This window comes from Mirounga leonina, unplaced genomic scaffold, assembly GCF_011800145.1.
Source record: "Mirounga leonina isolate KUSES-001 unplaced genomic scaffold, KU_Mleo_1.0 Mir_173, whole genome shotgun sequence".
NCBI lineage: Eukaryota > Metazoa > Chordata > Mammalia > Carnivora > Phocidae > Mirounga > Mirounga leonina.
In genome coordinates, this window is record NW_023270447.1 from 40487150 (window position 1) to 40504801 (window position 17652).

A 17652-nucleotide genomic window follows, 5' to 3' on the forward strand; every position below is an offset into this window, starting at 1 on the left:
GGTCTGAGTTTCTAACAACCTTCTTTCCTAGTTAAAGTAGTAACAGGGTATTTAGGTCTGGGAATCAAGAGAGCAAAGCCTTAGTTCTGGCTCAGGGACATAGTAGCCAAGTAATCTTGATTAGGTTACTTTGCCCTTCTGGGCCTGTTTCCTCTCCCATAAAATGAGGGAATTGGATGACAAGGCCATTAAGGTCCCTTGTGGATCTGACAGTTTATAAAGAAGGCTTCATTCATGCTTCTCCAGGAATATTCCTCCAGGAATATTCACCCCACAAAATAGGATTAAGAGTTCCATGTCTTACATTTGCAGTTTGGAAGCAAGGTCTTGTTCGTTTGTTTGCTTTTTAGGATTACCCAATTGCAGGCCTACAGCCCATTATAGAGAATCCAGACTGCCAGGTATGTCTTAGCAAAACTGATCAACTCAGTCCGTATCAGAGTCACAGTGCTCTCCTTGTACAGATGAGGTAACTGATGTATCTTTTGTTGATATGAGGGATGTTTTTTCCCTATATTTTTCCAAGAATATTTAAAATTTTAATCTGTCTAATCTGTTTGATCAGGGCTACCTTGTGCACACACATACACACACACACCCCCCCCCTCCTAAGGCTGAATCTCTAAGAATTGAGATTCTAACACGTTCCCCAACAACCTGTTCTCGATAATTTAATTTTTGGAATAACGAGAAGCCAAAAGATTGGCTTTCCTCAAGAGATGTGCCAAACAGCAAATGAAATATTCAAGAGAGCGTTGACGTTTGCCTGTTCTCGAGATACACAGTGTTGACCCTGAGAGCTCATCTTTATTATCTTATCAGCTTTCTCACTTAATAGCTTATGATGATAAAAAAGAGATCAGTATGCTAAGCTAGTCGTGCCGTCCTTGGCAAGCTGCAAGTCGCTGGTGAAAGCTGCTACAAGCGCACAGAGTTGCCTCCGCCCGGTCTTGGAAGACAAAGGGCTCCTGTAGCTTTACCCCAGTCGTGAGAGTCTCTCCCAAGACACAGACAAGCCCTGGCATTTTAAAACGCAATGTTTGTGAGAACACAAATGAGTTCTTGCACTACTCGACTTTCTTCTTCTCTCCCACAGTCGTTAACCTGGGAAATATAAGACTCCCAGTTTATGAAAAAGAATTGGGTGTTGCACAGAGTAGAGTACATCTGAGAGGGACAGTGGAAGCTGTCTGTCTTCAAAGGAACGAAGGGGGGATGATGGAGAAGAAAAGGATCGGTATATAACACTTGCTGTTCAATTAGATTCTAGCTGCCTCTTGGAGCTAGGCTATATGAAAATTCTCCTTCGTTCCCTGACAAAGGTGTTGTAACTGCCACTGGAGAAAACCAGGTGCAGAAGGCACCCACAGAGGAAACAGAAAGACACTTGTTCATCGTACCCCTGCCCATCTGCGGCCGGGAAATGCCGTGAGCTCTGCACCAGGCTGATCAAAGATTGATCGGCTGACAGCAGCAACTGCTTTGGAATTAGAGAAACAAGATTGATTTTTTAAAATAAAACCAGAAGACGTGTGTGTTGCCATAAAGCCCTGAGGCACATGGTCATGGATTTAATGATGTGTCGCAATGCCAAAAAGAAGGGAGGTGTGATGTTCAGCTGCAAGAATGTGTTGGTTCCCTGTATGGTGGAGTTCTGTAAATGGGCATAATTCAGCAGTATTTGAAAGTCAACAGAATCAGAATCTAAATGCTACCTATTTATTTTAAAGTACAGATTTGCATATTCTGCAGGCCTTATTAAAGAACAATATAATCCAAATAGGTTCACTATACAGTAGAATGGCTTTAAACATGAGATGAGAAATCCCGAGTAATCAAACAGGACTTGTGACAGTAGCTGAGGATCTCTGATGCAAACGTGTTCTGACAGTGTCATGTGTTAAATACCAGCAATATGACAACAGAGCACAACAGATAAAAAGCATCAGATTGGGAAGATAATGATGCAGCTTGCAGAAAGCCACATCTTTCAGAGATGTGAAGATTCTTCTCTTCCCATTGATCTTTAAGCAATAACTTAGCAAAGCAATAGTCAAATTACTTCCAAAGCTAATTCCCATGGCCCAAATCAACACACCGTTATTCTCCAACCATATCTCTTACAAACCACCTAAGAGGAAATCCTTTGCTCCAAGTCCAGTTATTGGAAGAATGTAAAGAATACCACATCAGAGGAGCCAACAGACTGGTCCCTCAGGTTTAGATGTCTGGACCCCCACCCTGACCCCATTCAGAGGTCTTGGCCAAGATGGAAGAAGGTGGATGGATAAGGGGTGACCTGAGGTACATAGAAATACAATCAGCCTATAATAACCTCTGTCTTTGATGTCATTCTTTTCTTTTTTTTTTTTTAACATCTTTCTGCTTATTATTATTATTTTTTTTACCTTAAATGTTGTCCTTAGTTCTTATTTGAAATGGCTTTTTCTGTGACTTGACCCCATTCCAAACTCATATAGGGATGTTGCTGATGGGTTGCAGAGATTAGTAGGGAAAAATCTCAATTACGGAACAGATTTCCCAGTTAATATCTTACCTAAGAAAGTATTTGAAATGTATTCAGAAACCTGGTTCCCTGATCGGCTCATCTCTGAAAGGTGTGTCAGCTCCCGGTTCAGCATTCTTTTGAACTGTGTATGAAGAAGAAAAATGTATTAATCACCTAAAAACTAGCAAATGATCACTGTAGATGTTTTCAACTTTACTACGAACCAAGAGATCGGAGGAGCAGATACCATTAAATAAATGATTCTGCTTCTACAAAACACCCCTTTAATGCGAAACCATTCCCATGTCACCTTAGGGAAAAAAGAGGTTTTCTTGAGATTTCTTAGAATTAACATCTGATTTCTTCTGAAGATGCAAACATAGGAAAAGGAATTTTAATAGAGGTCAAGATAATTGCACTTGAAAAATGTAACAACTCTTAAAACACATTTATTGGAAATTAACTCGAAAATATTACTTGAGAGGAGATTATATGTGAAAAGTTGAAGAGAACACTAAGGGGAAAAAGAAGCATCCTTTAAAAATCCTCGAGCCGCATAAAAAGAATTGGATTAAAATACAGCAAAGTCTATTTAAATACGATGTAATACAGCATGCCTTTATACAATAAGCAGCCTCCGTGGGCTAAGGGACAGCACAAATTAAATCATTACAGATGTTTTTCTACTTCACAGAAAGCACACAGATGTAAATGTTTCACATTCTATCAAAGATATATAACAGAATCAAATTAACCCACCTTGATGTAACCCCAAGATACAGATAACAAATAGTTTGCCTCAGGCATTTTGGAATGCTCTCCTTGCCACAATCCACAAATCCCTTTGAAAGAATTCACTGTGCTGAGAGAGCACCCCCGAAAGGACCGGGAAAGCCGAGCAGATTCAGTGGTAAAATAATCAGAACTTATAAAAGACAAAGTCTCCAAAATTTAGGGCATTTCCTAATCCAGACAAAGCCCATCTTCGCACTCCATTCTTACAAGAAGCCTATGCTCCCTGCTTCTTTCCTGGCAGAGAGAGTAATGTAATCAGGAATTGCACGAAGGAACAAGAGCCTGTCTAAATGTATTCAGCTGGCTGGTTTGCAGCACTTATGAATTATGAATAGTCCTGGTGGCCGAAGGGGTTTCCACTCTAGATTAGTCCTGCTCAGCTGAACTCTGCAAGGAAGGAGCGATTCTTCTTTCCTGAGGGGTTGCCAGACTGGGAAGCACAGCCATCTTTTAAAAAGGAGAAGATTAAAATGGAGGAAGCCCCATGAATATTTAAGTAAATCTGAAGTCAGTACCCTCCCCCATTTCAACTAGGTGTTCTTAACCCTCTCTCCACTGCAGACCATCCTCCACACAGGCTCAGTCACGCTAATGGTTTCAGAGGGATGGTGCATTTGAGTCATTTACTCTCTCAACATTTTTAAAAAAACTGAGAACAGGTTAGAACTGTGCCTGTCTTCAGACTAGGCTTTCAGACTACAAAGATTTTTTTTTTTTTTTTAAAGCTAGCTTTTGGGAGGATTTTTTGCACACTGACGGCGTGTGACAATGCGTTCAGCCATCCTTCACAATGAAACAAGTGGGAATAGAATAAACTTCTTTCATTTAAAAATTACTTCATTTGCAGAATGCAGTTCTCTCCACTCCATCAGCTTATTAATATGCATATTAGATTGCATTCGACAAGTGAATTAAACACGTTCGACCTTTCGATCTAGGATCCAGAATGTGTTAGGAAATGTAAGCTGTCATTTGCTGCATGAAGGGTGAATTATCTGGGTTATGAAGGATTACGCTGCTTTGGTATTTGAGTGTTAAACATCTAATTCATGTTAGTAATATTTAGGAGTTAAACTAAATTTTATTTCATTTTAGCAATCTAGGGCATGTTGAGAAAAGTCATTCCCTTCCTGTAGACTCAATCTCTCTCCCTCCCTCCTGCCACCCCCCCGCCCCCTTTTCCTTGTCAGCCTCAGAGGGCACAGGCAAGAGGAAAGGCGAAGAGGAGAGTCCCACCGCAGAGCTTCCCAGGCCCATCCCACTCCCCTCCTTCTCCCTTCTCTCCGTTACCCCACCCTTGGACTCTCAGAAGTTCAAGTACAGCATGTTAAAGCCAGAGCAAAGCACCATGGCAACAGCCCCCACACGCAATTGGCTCCCTTTCCTGTGAGGCTTTATCCTTTCAAATGAGCATCCTGCACCAACAATGGCTTCACTTCAAGCATCCAAGCCCCCGTCGTGCCACTGCCTGAGCCCAGGAGACCAGCCTTTCTAGCTGAAGGCAACGCAGCTTAGCATTGTTGCCTGCTGGCTCACTGCACAATGCATTGTCCTCGGAGAGGTTCTGGGGGAACCCTGCTTGCGTCTGTGTGTTTTCCCATGACACACTATGTCAGTAACAATAACCAGGGATGTCCAGATCAATTGTCTCGGCTAGTGTGTTTTACTGATGGAACCTCTATGCAGTTTTGAACTCCAGGTGAACCGCGTAAGTTCCAAATTATTTATTTTTCAAGACAAACCTGCTTGGTCATAGGGGCCTCTCATTTTTACTTCTCAAAAGTCAGGCACTTACACTAAAGACTTAGAAGCCGGAAAAGACAGGTGTGTATGCTCTGATTGATCAGCTAAATTTTGGCAAAGAGGGAAACTGTACTTGGAGCACTGCAAAAATATCTTGGAAAAAAAGCAGAGACCAATGATTTCTTTAATTATGTCTCTGCATAAGACTTAGCCAAATGTAACATTCAAACGCTCCATCCTCATTTTGGTTCCTTTGGTCGGTAAAATATTTAGGAAGATTTTGGAGTCAATCAGGTTTGCACTAGTTCAAATAAAACCATTTTATCAGGTATTTGATAAATATTTTTTGAACATCTAAACTATGCCAGGCAAAGCATTAAAGATAGAGAAGTAAAAGAAAAACAAAAAACACCAAGAAAACCAACAAAAACAAAAAACAAAACAAAACCAAACAAACACTCTTTTAATCAGCTCTCATCCTAGTAGGAATAGTCAGATATATTAGGGCATGTTAGTTGACCACAACAGTTTTTTTTGTTTTTTTTTTTTTAATTTATTTGAGAGAGAGAATGAGATGGAGAGAGCATGAGGGGGGAGGGGCAGAGGGAGAAGCAGACTCCCCGCTGAGCAGGGAGCCCGATGCGGGACTCTATCCCAGGACTCCGGGATCATGACCTGAGCCGAAGGCAGTCACTTAACCAACTGAGCCACCCAGGCGCCTGACCACAACAGTTTTAATAGTCTGGAGAGAGTGGGGCCAGTTCTTTATTAGTCATATTGGCTCCTGTGCTCAGAATAGAGAAGCAGGTAGAAATTCAATAATAAAAGGCTAGGAAGGGAAAGACTTTTCTCCTTCCTTTCATTCTAAGACCTCCCATGGCCACAAAAATCCTGTTGGGATACAGTGTCATTCAGTCCCAACATGGGAGCAGGGCAAGTGGCTCTCAGCTACAAGGCTGAGAAGAAGCCAAACTCCTCATCTTTCCTGCATTGATTACAGAAGCAGTAAGCTATATAAATAGTGACAGATGAATACCACCTCCCTCCTGTTCATGCCTAAATTGCTCTCCTGTGAGTCTGTTGCTACGGGCATAGCAATGCCACCAAAAAGCCAAGTCATGCTAAGGTGACCATAAAGAACATATCATGATGAAGTATGCATACAGAGGTCACTCAGGGTCAGAAACTGACCCAATCCTAAAACGCTGCTTAGCAACAACCATTGGTTTTCCTCCTCCATAAGGGAAGGCCCAACCACACTGACCGAGGCCATCACTGCTCTCATCCAAAAGCATTTATGAAGGGCCCACTTATGCTGGGCAGCAGACGGGAGCATCTTTTCTTTTCCATTCTAGCAAATGTAGAGGACAATCAGTATGATTAGTGCTGGCCTATGTGATGAAACACACCAAGAGGTGGAAGAGATAGGAACTGTGTTTGAGGTTAAGGCGGAGGAGACAGTTGGACTATTTGGCTTAGTTGGATTTTCAGGGTCAGACCCCCATATGAGAATTGTTTCTGTGGAGCCAGAGATAGCCACAATGTAGTGGACAAATCCTGACTGTCACAGTCAGCTCTCACCCACAGCCCTTTGAAGTCACCTCACCTCTCATATTTAAATGAAAATGATGCATGGTTTTCGGCTCTCAGCCTTCCAACCTGCACCTGTCATGATTCTATGACAAGTTCCCTGGCCGTCTCCTATAGACTGGACACAATACTTACCAGCAACTGATATTTCCCAGAAAACAAAACACTCTCAATACTACTGAGAAAAACACCCCGAATGGGAAATGCTTCAGTCTGTAAGAATAAGTCACCAACAATGGAAAAGAAGCATTTATAATGTCTCCAGAGTTTGATATTCTAAGACTCTTGCCATCTCTTGCAAGGTTGGGTGTTCAGTCTAGATACGAAGGTAAAATAGCTCCTAAGTGAAACCGTGTCCCAAGCAGTTATGGGATTGAAAGGGAATGGACATTATTTATTTTGTCAAATGCAGTAGAGAAATGCACAAATAGGAGCACACTATTTCAAAGATAAATATGTCTTTACTACCTAACGTACACAGATCCTATTTTTCTGTTAAGAATCTGCCTTCACAAGAAAACTCTGTTAGAGCCTACCTAGAAATAATGTCCCCAGAGGAAATGGCCCAAGCCCCTTTTGAGTACAGATGAGGAAAATTTGTGAATGGACCCTTAGTAACACAAATTCCTTCAATGCTTCCTTAAGCTGATGCCCGCCACCAGATTTGTGAACACTGCTAGAAACTGCAGTTCTTTTTTGAAAATGGACCAGGATATCATTCTCTATAAGTGCTTTAATCTTGCTTGCCTCGAATATATCTTCTCTGTAAAATCACACGCGAATGTTTTTGGACAGGCTATCTTTAATAGTGGGAAGTCATTTAAAATATAGAGTAGCCAATCCGAAATTCAATTACACTTGATATGAACATTGTGTTTTATGGCTTCAATTTTCCTTTACCTTCAGTGCTACATACAGAGATTATTTTCTTCTGAGCCAGTTTTTTTTGTGAAACGATGGAACACTTCCTCATTCTTCTAGCTTTCTCATGAGAGGACTGGTTTGAGCTTTGTGCAAAGATCCACAAGCAACTTAGGAGCTCTCTTGGTAAAGAGGTCTTAGCTACACTAACCACACGGGAGGCGTGGAGGAGGATCTCAGAGATTGCTCCCAGTTCTAAAACCTGGTAGTTTTATATTTCTAAGAATAAAACAATTCAGAAGAGTAGTCATACGAGGGGCTAGTATCAAGCCCATAGAACAGCTACTTTTAAGACTCATCTGGGCTTGTGAGGGGGTGACCTGGATGTCACCGAGGAGTGAATCTTTAGTGACCCACTGTATCTTCAGCCCATCAAAAACTAGATAAACGGGCACTTTCCTCTCATTGATAACCTCACGCTGAAGTCAGTAGGTGAAAACTGTGTGGATTTAAAAAAAAAGAAAAGAAAAGAAAAATAAAGAAAAAAAAAAAAAAGGAGCCAAAGAGAGGAAGACAGCTTCAGCAGTTACCCTTGTGGGTGGCCGTCTACGCAGGAGCCCATCTGGGAGACAGGCGCCTTATTGTGTGGGACCTTCCTGTTTTCGCAGTATGAAACAACTGCCCAAGTCATTAAAGTCACAATGACTTTATTAGGGACTGCATTTTGACTCATATTTTACACTTTGTTAGTCACAACTTAATCAGAATTCCTGGGCATCAGGAAAGCAAAGGGGCTGAAAATTCTTCCTCCGAATGCTAGCGGAGGTAGAGGGAGTTACAACAGCTCAGGGAAGGTGCACAGCTCAGGGCAACATGCGCGTCAGGAGGGCTCGTCTCTGTCTCAGTTCTGGCACAAGCTCCATGCGTGATCTTGGGTAAGATAAATTGACTTTTGGGGACTCAGGTTGTTTTAGCGATGGGCACAGTTTCTTTAGTTATAAAATGGTTAATTTTGAAGGTTCTTTCTGATTCCAAAACATTGCTTCTTTCATACCCTTATTTTCACATGGAAAGAAGACCCAAAGAAGTGGAGAACTCTAATTGCTAAGCACCTACACTTTTCTTTGCAATATCTGATGTAAACAAAAAAACAGGGATATACTGTACTTTCTCTAGAACCCTTTATCAAACTCACGATTTCCACAATTCTTCACATTTCAGATCATCTGACAGTGAGGGTCCCATCTCTTGTTTCCTTTTGATCTTTCCCTGTCTATCATCTCTTTGAAACTTGATGTCACAGTTGCGTTAATGACCTGCTTATCATATTTGAGAGGGAAATGAAACTGAATTGAGTGAGTTGGTAACAGGAATCAGGATGGGAGAACATGCCATTCGTTGTCCATTAACATCTACTACACTAGACACCATAGTTCCATGGTGCTCCATCCCAGAAAACAAGCTCTGCTGTGTGAGTATCTGGAGCACATCGTTGGTACATCAGGGAATAAAGTTAGGTCATCCTAACTGCCCATGTGATACATCAGAACAAAATTCATCTAAACACACCAGAATTGAGTGATTCTCTTCTCAACTGCCCAGTGATGTAGTAATCCACAACAAATATAGATTGAAAAACAAGCAAGGACTTCTCTGGCATATTCTGCAACAAAACATTGGAATTTATGATGAAGCTAAAATTGAATAAACTCCACTTGCTGCTTAAAGGACAAGTTACCTGCTCCGGTGACATTTTAAAAGTCGAAGAGGGACAGACCATTAGTGTTTTCATACACAGAATTGAAAAACAAGAAAACAAAACAAAACAAAACAAAAAACCAAAAGAATTTAAATACAACACTCTACAACTTGACTGTAGGTCTTGAACAGCCCTCAAAATTATTAGGTGTTTCTTCCTACCTATCTATCTATGCTCTTTGCCGCTGTCCATTTTTCTTAGAATTTCTGAAACTTTTCAAGAAGAGATATGGCACACATTATTGGGACACTAAAAAATTGACCTCTCCTACACCCAAACTAATTCCCTTAAGAATGTTTCGAGAAACTTCTCATGACTTAACATTCCCTTAATTCCAAAAGTTGCTGCAGTGACACAATTAAATAGATACTATATTTATATTCAAAGATGTATTGAAATTTTAGATAAACAACATTTTTTAGTATAAGTGTGTTCTAGAAATTTCATGTCCCAAATATCCCATAAAGAGATTGGATTTCAAAATCATATACTCACATTGTGTCAGGTTTAGAGGTATTGTATATTTTTAGATAATTGAAAATGTTCACACTTGTTCTTTTTGACAGAGGTCTTCCCTTCTGCTGAGAAACCCAGCAACACTGCATCTGTTACTGGAGCTTCACAATTTCATTTTATGTATTTGAGTCTTTTCTTTTAATCTGGCTGTTAATAGAAATAGATTGCAAAAAAAAAAAAAAAAAGAGGTATGTTGGCAAATCTGGGGTGCTGGCCTGAGAAAGATAGCAAAGGCCTTTCTTCAGCAGATAACATAAATCACTGCAGCAACTGAGAAAAGGCAAGGAATCAAGGTACACTATTTAGTTACCCTTTTGTTTTTGCACTTAAGCAATCTATCATTTTTTTCTGTGCATAATGGCTAATATTTAACCTCAAGCTTCTAAGGCCGGTTCTAAGGCCATGGGGTGTTAAGGTGATTCCAAAGCAGAAGACTAAGGTTTCTGTTGGACCATTTCATGGCCAGAAGTTCTACAACTTATTATATTTTTTAAATTAGAAATCTTAACCATGGATCAGACCCACAGCCCATCCAGTCTAGTGTCCTCTACTGACTAGCTAAAAACAAGACCTATGCCTCAAGACCTTCAGATCTGACTTGAAAGCCATTGACACAGAACAGAAAAACCACCCCCCAAACATGTGCTTTCTTTTCATAACCCCAAAAGCATTGGTCATGATTCTCCTTAAGAACTGATTTCCAATTTTATTCTATAACATCTCGGTTGTTTAAAATTTTGTTTAAAATAAATATTACCTTATTAGAATTCTCGATATTTTTGCAGCTACAAAAATCTACCACAGCTTGTTTTTGAGATTACTACTCTACCCCTTTAAATACATCATGTGATATGTATTGTGGTTAATATTAATTATACTGATTATTCCTAACTATGTTCACATACCCTTTGAGATAAGAGACAATGTGATGCTTCAAAGCCTGCTGTGGAAATCACTGCTTCTGGATTAACAGTTTCCCAGGGCTGGAAATTTATAAGATCAACTCTAGGGACCATCTAATCAATAAAGGAAACCCACGGGCTACAGAGACATATCATTTGATTCCCTGAAAACATATACGTTATCTGTTTTGGCATTTTGGTACTCCCTACACTAGAATTGAGAAGAATCTGCCACATGGTGGAGGCTAGAACATATTTTTAAACTATAAAGGATGAAAACAGTGATCTTATCTAATTTTATTCTATAAAAAATTATATCGTGCATTTCATTTTCTTATTATTAGCTCCCACAATTTAAAATAGATGGATGAGTGCTCTGCACAACAATGCACCCCAGGACGTATAGTTTGTCGGTTCATGGAAGGCTTATAAAAGTAGTTTCAGAGTTGGAGGTGTAGGTCATACATGACGTAGAGGGGGTTCTGGTTATAGTTGGCCTTCCCAGGGAGATCTAACAGCATAGAGAGGACTCTAACAGCAAACTCAACATCATACTAGCATGCCATCAGATCAGATGAGCATCCAGCTGAGTCTGGAAATAAAATACTCATCTGAGAAACTTGGCAAGTCACTGAACCTCTCAGAGACTAAGTTTTTCCAACTTTAAAATGGGAAAGTTAGAAATAATATATGTAAAGGGATTGGCAAAGTGTCTGTAGTACTTGTCCTTTATCCCACAAGATTTATACTTGAAGCTGATGTTTTATTTCTCAGTTTTGTCTCTGAATTTAATTTAATTTAAGAGAGTGGGGAAGTAGGGCAGAGGGAGAAAGGGAATCTCAAGCAGGTTCCACTCCCAGTGTGGAGCCATCTCAGGGCTCGATCTCATGACCCTGAGATCATGACCTGAGCCGAAATCAAGGGTCAGATGCTCAACTGACTGAGCCACCCAGGCGCCCGGTTTTGTCTCTGATTTTTAAAAGAATCTGAGCTTATGGTCCGGTCTTCACATGGGTTTGCATTTGGGTGGAGCTTTCAGCTGGCTCTCTGGCATCTAAACTCTTCTTCTTGTTGAAAGTAGCTGGTATAGGGGTGCCTGGGTGGCTCAGTCGTTAGGTGTCTGCCTTCGGCTCAGGTCATGATCCCAGGGTCCTGGGATCGAGCCCCACATGGGGCTCCCTGCTCGGCAGGAAGCCTGCTTCTCCCTCTCCTGCTTCTCCCTCTCCCACTCCCCCTGCTGTGTTCCCTCTCTCGCTGTCTCTGTCAAATAAATAAATAAAATCTTTAAAAAAAAAAAAGAAAGAAAGTAGCTGGTATAATTAACTACAGAATTCCCACAATATGCTACTGTTGATGTGACGCAGTACTATGTCATTTTGATTACATGACACATAAGTTACTCATAGAAGTTCTGGCTCTCTGGTTGACGTTTAGATTATTCACCAGTCTAAGGCGTGTAAACCAGAATTGCCAGAAAGATAGATGAAACCCGTCAAATGAAACCATAACTCAAAACAGCCTGGTGTTAAAACTATATCATTAAAAAAAAAGTGTATTCTGAGATGTCTCGCTGTTGCTAACTCTATCCATTCATGATTCCATGACTTAGCCAATTTCCTCAAATTAAGAGACTTTGGAGCTCTTCGTGTATGAACAAAAGCCACGAATGGGCACAAGTTGCCTGACACAAGGATAACTGCACCAAATATTCATTTTGCTCAGGTTGCCACAGCTGAGGTCCGTCCAGTAACACATCTGAATTAATTGAATATGTGGCTAGGAGAGCAGTGAGAGGAGTATCAGCAATATGTCAGGAACAAAAAATATAACCAGACAATGACAGAATGACTAAACGGCTACACTCCAGACAAAACAGATATTTTGAGTGGCTGAGTTTCAGACACAACATGTGCTCATAAACATGTTCCCAGCTGAGTGTACATCGCCAGTCTCTGAAGGGCTTAGATCCTTGGCCACAGGATGCAGACTTTCCAAGAAAAAGGTAAACCAAATGCCCCAATGCTGAACCAAACAACAGCGATGTGCTTCACGTTTTTGTTCATAGGAAGAGCGTTTGACCCTGATGGCTTTGTTCTCTAGTGTCTGACTCTGAATTTGGGAGAAGGCTCAGGAGCAAGCTTTTGCAGCTTCTGAGGGTAGTTTGAAGAGTCACTGCAAACCAGATGGGAGTTTTTCATTCAACGGAACAATTAGAAAAATGAACTGGGCGTGGCAAGCACCTGCACGGAGCACGGTGTAGTGCAATAGGAAACAGGATTCCTGGGTTCTAATGGATTTGCCACTAACAACATCATTGGTTGTGGACAAATTAGATTACATTTCTAAGCCTCATGCAAGGGATATTTATTTGAATGTCTACCATGTGTCTAGAGGTATTCTAAATGCTGGGACCACTATGGCGAACAAGGTAGACACAATTCATGTCCCCAATAACCTTACAGTCTAAGAGAGGAGATGAGTAAAAACTAAGTTCCACAACAGAAAATCAAAATCATAAATTTGTGAGAGCCAACTGTAAAACCCACAAGGTACTGGGTTAGGATAATTAGAGAAGTTCTCTCCAAAGCGGTAACATCTAAACTGAGGCCTGAAAAATAAGAAGGGACCTGGATTGAGCTCTAGCTTTCAAATTCTATATAATTACATGTTTTGTTACCAAGTCATATAAGAATATAACAAATTGGCCTGTGGATTTCCCTTTAATTTTTATTTTTATATCATTTGACTTTGGAGCAAAAATAACAAGATTTGATTCTAGGGCATCAGCAGTGAGTAGCTGAAGGGCTTGGACAAAACAGTAATGTCTCTTGCATCCTGTTTCACACTGAAAGGGGATATAGTAATACTTTCCTCCTGATGAGCATCAGAATGAGATCACATAGGGAGAGCTCTGGGTAAGCAGGAAAGCCCTCTTCAGGTCTGTTTCCTTACCTTGCTACCTTGGATCTGGGCAACACAAAAATAACAAACAGCTATACACTTAGAGAAAGTGGCCCTTTATTTAATGCTCTATCCCAGGACCATAGGGAACTTTGAGAGCAAATAAGCTTTAAAGTGAAGAAAGAGGCCTTAAAAATCCCTACATCACTCCATAACTAATGTTCCCTCAGGCAGAATCAGAGTTCTCTGGGAAATGCAGTCGTGGATCGCAGGGCTAGATTTGAAAAGCAGTGATCAAAACAGAAAAATCTTTCCTGAGTTCTTCCTCATTAATATTGCCTCCTCTTTTATTACCTTTATGAAAAAGGGCTCATATTTTACTCATTTTAACCCAATATATTCTCTTGCTTTAAAGGAAAAGAACCCATTCCTGTCCAGGGGTTCATGTTTATATTTATTTTTGGCAAGGCTCCTACTTAGGATTTACTAAGGGCTCTGAAAGGTGTTTCTTGAAAAGCAATGTATGGCCTTTCTTAGTTTGAAAATTATTCTATGCCCCATCTACAATGCAGCATTAGATAATGAATTTATCTTAATACCATGAACATATAGAAGGAGAGTATTAACAAAAGAATATTTTTAATTATTGTAATCAAAATTAGATAAATTCTTTGAAATTAAATTATACTGATTTAAAAATATTTTAAAAATCATACTGGTAAATCCTGATGAGATATTATCAGGTAACCTTCCATGCAATGGGTAAGAAAGATGCAAATTAATTTTGTGCAACTAGATCCTGAGTGTGTTAAAATACAGGAGGGAAAAATTCAGTGACAGCTCACCCTGTCACAAACATAAATGATGTACTGGACTTGGCCAAGTAAATGCGGATATATTTAAATCATTCCGACTCAGTTACAGAATGGAACCAGCGATAGCAATCAAATGGATAAGGGGCTGAGGCAGGGAGGGCACTGTGCCCTCTCAGCTGGGTAGATGGGTAGCATCTGGCTGGCTAAACTGACCTGTCTGGGCTATGAGTGGGACATCTACAGCAGCAGTTGGAGACCATTCATTAGTGATCTATCAGAGTCCCTAGCTTTTCACAATCAAGTGGGCATGCAAGAGTATACCCCAAATTCATATTACCACTGGATAGTCTCAGCATGTGCCATGAATTTAAATTTAAATTTTTTGAAAATACTAAAAAATATTTCCATCTTTAATATCATGCTGTTATCTAGTAGCAAAGTCATTACCTGTCCTAGTAGCCATCAAAAGTCCTCATGTCAACACATTTCTTAAACGACCAAATCAAGAAGAATTTCAGAGAGCTTTTTAGAATAGGACAAACCCCAAATCAAGTGCCACCAACTGACAAAGCCTTCATTTGTTTTTCGCTTTTCTCCTGACCATTAGACTGAAACAGACCTATGACTCTGATAATTTTTGGTCTTACCACTCTGAGCATACATGGGTTCTTGAAACATTCGAGACCCGATTACAGGCCTCAAGAGCTTGCCATCTGGAGTAGACATAAAGAAACCTCAGAGAACTAAAATATTAGTTATGATATTAACCAGTAAGCTAGGTAAGAGGATGATTTATGAAAATCTGATCAAAGTCAGGGTACCTAAGTGAAGATTTCAAAAAAAGAAAGCCAAGAAGTGTGGCATACCAGGAGTAGGTTCATAGTATAGGCCTGATGATGTATTTGAGCCAAAGGGAAGTCTTTAAGGCAATGGAATGCCAAGAAAGGGGGTAAAGGTCTGTATTTCTTCATTCTCAAGTTATCATAAAACTCTTACTTCTATTCTTTTTTTTTTTTTTAAGATTTTATTTATTTATTTGAGAGAGAGAGAATGAGAGAGAGCACATGAGAGGGGGGAGGGTCAGAGGGAGAAGCAGACTCCCCGCCGAGCAGGGAGCCCGATGCGGGACTCGATCCGGGGACTCCAGGATCATGACCTGAGCCGAAGGTAGTCGCTTAACCAACTGAGCCACCCAGGCACCCTCTTACTTCTATTCTTAAGCCAGGTTTTCTATAGATCTTCTGACACCAAGGGAAGAGAGGAAGTTGGAAGTCTACCGTTTGATCAACTGGAGCTACTAAAACTTGAGTATTATTTCGATTATGTGAGGATAAAAATGTTAATCCTGGCTGCCTTTGTAAAACGAGATTTTCTTTCCTGATAGTATACATATATTTTGATGATATATACATGTATTTTGATTCAGAAGTTAAAACAGCAAAAAGTGAAAAAAAAAAAAAAAACCAGCAATGCCAAAAGCATTTAAAGTAACTCATTCCAACTATATCCTTCTGGATTTTGAGCACACAATTTTCAGGAATACTAAATTAGTTCTCTTTACTTGAAGTGATTAAGACATGTATAGCTTTTACCCAAGAAAGGTAATGAGAAGGACAATGAGAAGGTTAAAAATCAATGCAACTAATAGAGGGACCGTGCCATGTCTTTCTTAAGTGTAATCAGATTTTTGCTGAAGATGAACAGCAAATGGGATTTGTAATCAGACCCGTATCTTACTACCTTAATCTTCCACTAATTAACCTTGTGACTCTGGAAAAGTCATGTCATAATGAAATTATATTTCATTTAGATTGTGTTTTACATTTTACAAAGATCTTTGGAGTACATTAGATATTTAATCCTCAATTTTTATCATCCTCATCTATAAAACAAGGTCTTCAAATCTATGATATCTACGGTTCCCTACTGGGTTTAAAGTTCTAGGATTTTGTTTAATACAGCCATGTGACACTATAACTGGAAAGAATATATTTCGATCTTTCTTCTGGCTTGACTTATCAACTTTCACCATCCGTACTGACCAAAGACACTACATGGTCACCAAATTACCACTTCACTTCACCCTGTCTGATCAGCTTTAACGCACAGCCTATATGGTTGAGTTGGAAAGGTATTTTTATTTAATGACAACTTCTCTTTTTACTGTTTTCCATTCAAAAACAAGTAATTAAAATTTACCTTTAGATGGCAAATGACAAAAACTCTTGTCCTAAATCTACATTTTTTAAAATGGTTTAATCACTTTTATGACCAGTATCTGTGCTCAAATTTCCTTTTTACAATAGCTGAAGGTTATAACATTATGCACTATGCTGTTAACAAAGAGTGAAAGGAACTTGGCCATTTAAAGTTTTTAATGAACATTTTCAAGATCACCATATTTTGAGCAGCTAAAAAATATAAAGAAGTGAAATTAAGCCGTGAAGATGAAATTTATTTTTAATAAATTCACTAAACTTCAATTTCTGAAGGTTTTAGGTTTCAAAAGTGGTACATTTTTAAACTACAAGTAATTAGCAGACAGAAACACAGGACTGATGAGCAGAAATGCATGATTTATAGCCTTTAAATGCTGCTCCATAAAAAGAAAAAGACTATCAGGTACTTCTTAAAGAGAAGAAGATTATCAGGCACTTCCCAAAACAGAAACAAAAGAAACAGAAGTTTTACTGTCTTCTTCATTTCTAAATAATTTAACTGTCCTTTCTTTGTGGAAACACTTGGCTACTTTAAAGTAAATCAAACAAAGGAAGTTACAGTAAAATATCCAGGAGACTAAACAGTTTGGCACCAGTTGAGGGAAACATCACGTACAAATGGGCAAGACACAGAGGGCTGGCAGGTCCCTGAAAAATGCTCAAGTGGAGGGATGTGCTAGGACGCACATCCCTGTTGGCATAGTGCCTTCCAGAGCGTGAAATCTATTGACTGCGGCACAAGTCTGCCCTCGTAGCTTTGGTTTGGTAAGTCCTGGCTTTCAGAAAGCTGATGTATCTCCACTTGCTGAGCACGCTTTTGCTCAGAAGGCAAATTTTGGGAAGAATAGCACAAGACTAAGCTCCACCCTTGGTTTTTCTTCCATAGAGAGCAATGGCACCAATTTTGGAAGCCTTTTAGATTAGGACACATTTGAAAAGAAAAATAAAAGGTAAGAAAGAAGTATAAAAAAATGTGAAACAGACGTCTATTCCATTAAAATACTGTTATTCTATTTTTTACAACTAGTGTTCTGGATTTATA

At 39.7% G+C, this 17652-nt stretch overlaps 1 protein-coding gene across 5 annotated transcripts in view; it reads right to left on the reverse strand.

Moving 5' to 3' along the window:
- PDE4B (phosphodiesterase 4B) overlaps nucleotides 1-17652 on the reverse strand; it is a 187286-nt gene that overhangs the window by 16330 nt on the left and 153304 nt on the right. For all 5 annotated transcript variants that reach the window (XM_035018339.1, XM_035018342.1, XM_035018340.1 and 2 more), the window contains one exon: nucleotides 2558-2651. In XM_035018339.1, the coding sequence (XP_034874230.1) occupies nucleotides 2558-2651 (94 nt within the window). The remainder of the gene's footprint in view (nucleotides 1-2557; nucleotides 2652-17652) is intronic.